Source organism: Pipistrellus kuhlii, unplaced genomic scaffold (genome assembly GCF_014108245.1).
Source record: "Pipistrellus kuhlii isolate mPipKuh1 unplaced genomic scaffold, mPipKuh1.p scaffold_m20_p_3, whole genome shotgun sequence".
NCBI classification, from domain to species: domain Eukaryota; kingdom Metazoa; phylum Chordata; class Mammalia; order Chiroptera; family Vespertilionidae; genus Pipistrellus; species Pipistrellus kuhlii.
Genome location: NW_023425529.1, coordinates 47,648,733 through 47,655,460, shown reverse-complemented (window position 1 = coordinate 47,655,460; position 6,728 = coordinate 47,648,733). Strand labels below are relative to the sequence as shown.

Here is a 6,728-nt window from a genome sequence, read left to right as displayed (position 1 = left end):
GCAGGGACTGACTGGCTCCCCTCCCTCTAGGGCCGGTTTGCGGGCGTGAAGGGAAATACCTCTCCTGGGAGCCCGAGCCTGGGAATTTAAGTAGCCTTTAAGTTAGGGCTTCCTCCTTTTAGGGGGGCTCAGAGTACAGGAAATTTTAGGGGGGGCGGTCTGAGATGGTTTTTGATGAGGTGAGACAATGGTAGCCTCACGAACCGGTAGCTTGGGGAGACTTTAGCCCCTTCATAATTTTCATCCAGACAACTGACAGTATTATGAATCGTATTACAAAGGTGAATAAAGTGAATTTAGAAAACTTTGGTGTTTGTGATATGCAGCAAAAAGGAGAAATGACGAGCTTACTGGGAAATGCGGTGTCGAGGTGAATTCCACGGAGCCCACTTCCAGTCATATCACTACTCTCAAGCTCTTCCTAACACCGCAATTCCAGAACTCAGTACATGAGTCTGTGGTTCGAGGCGTGCTGGGGGAGAGGGGTAGGGGTGGGGAGGGAAGCCGAAGGGGAAGATGCAGGTGTGTGGGGGAAATATGAAGGCTTCGGTTTCTCCAGCTGTAAAATAGGGCAATAATTCCCACTTTGACTACCCTCAGCCCTATCCCAATTTCATCACAGAAGTGAAGATGGGGTGGGGTGAGTAGTCCTGCACAGAGAGATTAGGAAAAGTGGGGGTCTGAACCAATTATCATATATACACATTCACATTCTCTCACACCATTCTTTCAATAAATACACCAAAGTAAAGGCGGGAAGATGAACTATAACACTAGAAACTTTTTTTTTAATGAATTACAAATAATGTTAATAGCAAGAACACACAAGAACAAGAGGTCAGAGAAAAGAAAAACAATACTCTTTTTTTTTTAAAACATTTGCATTACAAAACCCCAAGGTGCACGTGGCAACAAATTCACCCAGTCCCTCTAAAAAACTACTATAACCTGAAATATAAATATAATTATTCATCCTTCTTTTAAAGAAATATTTTATCTCCGTGCTCCCACTCAGTCACAGCCCTAAAAAAAGTGTCAGTATTCTCAAAATGAGGTCTAATCTTTACTTCCACTCCTATGGGGGTGGCCTTCAGGGGAAGCTGTGCCCTGCCACCTGAAGAACTAAGAATTTTAAAAGAGAAAAACTCCAATAGCTTTCACTTGCCTCATAAGGCCGCTGTGAAGCATAATCCCTGTCCCGGAGCCTCCCAGACAGCCCCTGCCTATAGGAGGGACAGGAGGGACGGACAGGGCACTGGGGGCAATCATTTCTACTGTAGCCCCGACAGGATGGCAGAGGCTGGGAGTCCTGGGACTCTCAGACTGTTAGGTGAGACCAAACACCAAAACTACAGTATAAACTGGTTGGATCTATTGTTTAACTTAATTTTTCAAAACAGGCCCCTCTCTCTGTTTTTGTTTTGCTTGTTTTCAAAATTCCAATTTGCCCCTGTCATCAATGGCTTAGCAAACACAGGCCGTTTGGGGCCTCTGTCATCTCAAACACAGGAAACAATAACTGTGGGGCTTTCAGAGGCTAGAATGGCAAATCCCATGTGGGGGGAGAGGAAAGAGTCAGTCTTTGTTTTTTTTTAAACACCGGCTCTCCTTAGCAATGACTAAGGAGGGTTGGTAGAGACTGACTTAAGTGCATCTAATACTGAAGTTTCCTTTCCTTTTCCCCCTCCAACCCCTGTGTCCCTAGAGTTGGCTGGCTAAGAAAGGAAGGTGAGTGAGTGTTAAGGCAGCCAGACAAGGTAGAGGGCACCCACAGCCCAAGGCCAAGCCAGATCAGGCCCACCACTGGAGGGGAGGGTGAGACTGGGGGCTTGCAGAAAGACATCAGAGTCGAAGATGGGGTACTGGCTTGGTCACATCCTGGAAGAAAGGGTGTGTCAGAGCTGCCTTTGCTGAAATCCGTTTGTTGGGGTCATAGTGCAGCATTTGCTGGAGGGAAAGATGTACATTGACTTCAGTGAGAGTGGGCTTAACAGACAGCAAGTATCCCAACAATTCAGGAAACAAGAATCATTTTACCCAAGGCAGAGTTCCCATTTCCCTCCTCCCTATATCTGCCCATTCAGTTGATATGCCAACAGGGAGACCCAAAGCAGGAGCTGGGGAAACACGGACACTGGATCCAGGGTCTGACCCTCCCTCCCTCCCTCCAGGGAAAACCCTGCCTTGCGGTAGTCAGTGAGAAAAGGGAGCCCACCCCGGCTCTCACCGACAATAAGCTCCGTCCATCTTCATCCAGGGGAGGCACGACTTTACTAAAATCCTGCCGGGCCCACTTGGGGAAACTTGGCTTATAATCAGGCATAGAAGTAACTCCTGGCCAAACCACCTCATCCGGGGTGCCCAGAGTCCGAAAGATCCGGAAGAGTTGGTCAATCTCAGAATCTCCAGGGAACAGGGCCCGGCGAGTCACCTGAACGTGGGGAAAGAGGAAAAGCCAAGGCCCACACTGACGTCAGTCACACTGCCCCTTGTGTGCCGGAGGTTCCCGCAGGCAGTGGAAGGTCAGAGGGCCCCATGACTCCCTCCCTGGGGCCTTTCATGGGGCCGGTCACACAGAGCCTGAGACAATAAAGTCCCTTCATCTGTCTCCTCGCCCCTCCTCCCTTCCCCCAACCATGGTTTTGCAGATCCCCAAGGCTGGGTGGGTCCGGGAGGGGGTGAATGTCTGGGGTGCCACTGACGTGTAGCAAAGGGATCCCAAGCCACTCACGGGGTGTGGGGTAGACACCCCTCCTTGTGACGCAGCCACTTCTAGATGGGAGCACAGCGTGCAGAGACTGTGTCTTCCATTTCTTCTGTGTTCCCCGCAGCACTTAGCATGGTGCTGGGCACACACTAGGTGCTTAACAAATATTTTTTGATGAATTGAGAGAGGAATATGGGCAATCGTAAAGTAATGCACTGGGGGATAAATGCACATTACAACCCAGATGAAGGACCATAAAACAAATTGCTGATTTGATTTTTAAAACTCAGCTCATTCCATGACTGTATTAAATGGGACGACAGTTCACATGTGAAGGCTGGGCCTCAGGGATCCTTTGGTCTAAAAAGCCAGAGGTTGGGTGGGGACATGAACTAAGTTTGCAGTTTAAGTAAAAAATGTGGCTCCACTGAACACAGGTGGCTTCACCGCATTCCTCACACCGGACAGTAAGGTCTCCAGGCCAAATGAAGGAAGCACTCAACGGAGCTCCTTCTACCAAATATATGCAGACCAAAGCTAAAGCAGCTACAGAAATTACTTCGCTCAACTTGGGGATCAGAGGTGTACGAGGATGCTAAAGCTATGTGAGGATATCCTAGCATTGTGGTTGACATCAGGGACAAAGGTCCTTTCCCCGCCACCCTGGCAGTGCTACTCCAGAGAAAGAGCCCTGTGATAGCAGAAGGGCCACGGATCTGAGCCAAGAAACAGTTCTGTTGTTGAATGCGGGGAGGAGAGGGCAGGGTGGAACTCGGGCATGTATCTGTACCATCTCAGCGAAGATGCAGCCAAGGCTCCAGATGTCCACAGCTGTGGAGTAGTATTTGCAGCCCAGAAGGATTTCCGGTGCTCGGTACCACAGGGTCACCACCTGAGGACAAACGCAGGAAGGGGAGGGTTGGTATATGAGGCATGGAGATGCCATCTCAGTTCCCCGGCGCTACTCTGCTAACTCCCGGCCTCTTAACAAGCAGCTTCTTTCCCTCCACCCTTTCCTTGCCTCTGGTTTTCCCTCAGCAACATGACTACATACATCGTAGCCCAGAACGGGCCTCGCCATGACTCTGGGAACGTATTTTCTGAACCCCCAATTTGTGACCCTCATGGAAAACTTGAGAGAAGTGGTCATCATTTTAACGGTGTGCCATCCAGCTCACCTGGCTTGGTATCTATCAAAGCCCAGTTCGCTCTGCAGTATGCACCCTGCGAGTACTCTAAGACCTCCTGAATCGTCAAAAATACTCTCCCTCTAGTGCCGGGGTAGGGAATGTCCAGCTGTGGGCCTTATAAGGCCCAAGAAATCATTTGGTCTGGCCCTGCCAAGGCATTAGGGGTGAGTTAATTAAATGTTTGATTAGCAGACTGGTTTGTTGCTGTTGTTAATAGTCACCTGAGGATATTTTTCCATTGGTTTTTAGAAAGAGTAGAAGGGGAGAGACAGAAAGAAACATCCATGTGAGAGAAAGACACATCAATTGGTTGCCTCCTGCACACACCCCAACCAGGACCCGGGATGGAGCCTGCAACCAAGGTACGTGCCCTTGACTGGAATTGAAGCCAGTTCCCTCAGTCTGAGGGCCGCTGCTCTATCCACTGAGCCAAACCGGCTAAGGCTAGCAGACTAATTTTTTAAGTTGATAATTTTGCATAGCCTTCAATTGAGGTTATAAATATCCAAATGGCCCTTGCCAGAAAAATGGTCCCCTACCCCTGCTCTAGTGAGAGAGAAACTGCTGTCTAAATATTTTTAGTTACTTTCTGAATGTCCTTGTTAACACCTCCCAGGAAGTTCAGAGAAGAAATGCGGAGAGGGACTGACCTCATGGGTGTAAGTACGAACAGGGACTCCAAAGGCTCTGGCTAGTCCAAAGTCTGCTAGTTTGATGGACCCCTCGGCGTTGATAAGCAGATTCTGAGGTTTGAGGTCTCGGTGCAGGACCCGGTGAGAATGGCAGAAAGCGAGGCCCTGGAGCAGCTGGAACAGATAGCTCTGACAATGGAGAGAGAGAGAATTATGTTTCTTTACGACCTCCAAAGCTCTACTAACGCCTTTACTATATTAGATTATAAGTGTGTGTTGAATAAACACCTATTGATAGATTGAAAGTAGTTCGGGGAGTAAACAACCCAGCTGTAATACAGAAACTAGAGACTCACTGGCTATTTCTCCCACCAAACAGGTAAAAGGACTTTTTTTGGAGGAATGTACCAAGTGTCCTCAAGTCCCATTTATCTGTTTCATCTGACCTTCTACCGGAGCTGTTATGTTGACTCACTAGAGTTTCAACTTTGATTCTCCTGCCCAGCCCCAGGGTTAATAAGCATAATGAACAGTGAAAGAGCCACAAAAGAAAGAGGTGTGTATGTGTGTGTGTGTGTGTGTGTGTGTGTGTGTATAGGAAGATGAGGGCTGGGAAACCAATATCACAATTCTTCATTCGGTCTGATTTTCTGGCCTTCAGTCCTCACAGGACATGACCCTGTTGGGGAGGAGCTGATGAGGATTACCTTGACGAGGGGAAGAGGAATGCCAGTAAGAGCAGAGGCATCCATGAATTTCTTGAGATCTTGGTGCAGAAACTCAAACACCAGGTAGAGTTTGTTTTCTGTGTGGATGACATCCAGCAGTCTAGGAAAGGGAGGTCCAGGAATGGAGGTGAGAAAGCGAGACTGCCCGATGACACAGACGGAAGACATCCTCCTTCCTATCAAAGCACCTCCCATTTGCATACTTACTTGACAATATTTGGGTGGTTAAGCTCCTTAAGCAGAGAGATCTCCCGAATGGCAGTACTGGGTACACCCTCTGTCTCACTTGGAGAGATTGGGAAACAGAGATGGGAATGTGGTTACAAATATCCCTTTTCTCCCAGCCCAGGCATTCTTTTCCCCTAAGGAGACGCCACCCCAGCATCCCCTAGTAAACTGAGAGAAGAGAAAGTGTGCTGTAGTTCATTCATTCATCCGGGACAGAGAGTGGCTTTTGGACACATGGAGGCCATTATTTCTTTCTCCCCCCCCCCCACACACACACACAGGTAGGTGAGGAAAGCCTTCCTGGTAAAGAAGGAGAGAAGGTAACAGGGAAAAAAGGGAGTGGCAGCACCCAGCCTCCCTAGAGGGGCCAGTGAGGTTCAACGGCCATTCTTTTGAAACAGGGAGAGAATTCTAAGAGGGGGGTGGGGCTGGGGCAGCGAGGGGGGCTCTTTTTGTTCAGAAAAGTGCTCTTCACCGGTTCCCCCAAAACCCACCTCCACGGAGGGTCCTGGACCCCCACCTCAGAGGCCTCCTTTCCCTTCCTGTGCCTCCCGGACTGCCCATTTGGGGGAGTTCCCCGAGGCTCCGGGGAGCAAGTTTCCCACGGATTCGACACGACCCCGTAATCTCGGGAGGGAAACCCTCCACCGTCCTCCAACTCCCTTCTCCCCTTCGAAAGAAGTCCCTCCCAGCTACCTTCCGGTCCCTGGACGGCTACCCGCCCGCGGGGTGGGGGCGGGGGCGGGGGCCCTCCCGGAGCTCCCGGGGTGCGAGTCCCAGGACGGAGGCCACTCACGTGTCCAGGCGGATTTTTTTGAGCGCCACCACCTCCCCCGTCAGCTTGTTTTTGGCTTTGTACACCACTCCGTACGTGCCCTCCCCGATCTTCTCCACTTTTTGGAAGTTCTCCATGGAGCGCTCAGCGAGGCAGGGTCAGCCGGGCCCCGGGGCGGGGGCCTGGGAACCCTGGAGACAGCGGGCCCCGGCTCTCCGGGGCGGAGGAGGGGGAAGCGGGGCCCGGCTCCGCGGCTCCAGGTCCGGATGGAACGCAGGGCTATCGCTCGCTCTTGTCAATTTGTCCAACTTGAAACAATGTTGCCGCCTCCCTCCGGGTCCCCACCGCCGCCCCAGGCCCCGCCTCTCCTTCCCGCGTTTCCATGGCTCCGCCCCCGGCCCTTCCTATTGGCCGACGTCAGCGCGGAGGGGCGAATCCCGCGCCCTCGCCGCTGAGGAGCCGCCCGGC

General features: G+C 51.0%; 1 protein-coding gene across 4 annotated transcripts; it reads right to left on the bottom strand.

Annotated features, from left to right (window-relative positions):
* Positions 1 to 763: 763 nt before the first annotated feature.
* Positions 764 to 6,634, bottom strand: CDK2 (cyclin dependent kinase 2). Of its 4 annotated transcripts, XM_036454606.2 has the most exons (8): positions 6,282 to 6,631; positions 5,465 to 5,542; positions 5,237 to 5,357; positions 4,548 to 4,718; positions 3,498 to 3,599; positions 2,732 to 2,863; positions 2,228 to 2,431; positions 764 to 1,947 (listed from the first exon to the last, which is right to left on the bottom strand). In XM_036454606.2, exons 1-8 carry the CDS (start codon positions 6,395 to 6,397, stop codon positions 1,843 to 1,845), a joined length of 1,029 nt encoding a protein of 342 aa, XP_036310499.1. In that variant the 5' UTR covers positions 6,398 to 6,631; the 3' UTR covers positions 764 to 1,842. The 4 variants fall into 4 exon arrangements, with proteins under 4 accessions (XP_036310499.1, XP_036310502.1, XP_036310501.1 ...); XM_036454609.2 differs by lacking the exon at positions 4,548 to 4,718 and having other exon boundaries at positions 6,282 to 6,634; XM_036454608.2 differs by lacking the exon at positions 2,732 to 2,863 and having other exon boundaries at positions 6,282 to 6,630.
* Positions 6,635 to 6,728: the final 94 nt, after the last annotated feature.

Coding starts and splice junctions, on each gene's coding strand:
- CDK2 (XM_036454606.2), bottom strand. CDS start 6,397: ATGGAGAACTTCCAAAAAGTGGAGAAGATCGGGGAGGGCACGTACGGA. Junction 5,358..5,464: donor AACCACCCAAATATTGTCAA/GTAAGTATGCAA, acceptor TCCCTTTCCTAG/ACTGCTGGATGTCATCCACA. Junction 1,948..2,227: donor ATGGACGGAGCTTATTGTCG/GTGAGAGCCGGG, acceptor CTTTCCCTCCAG/CAAATGCTGCACTATGACCC.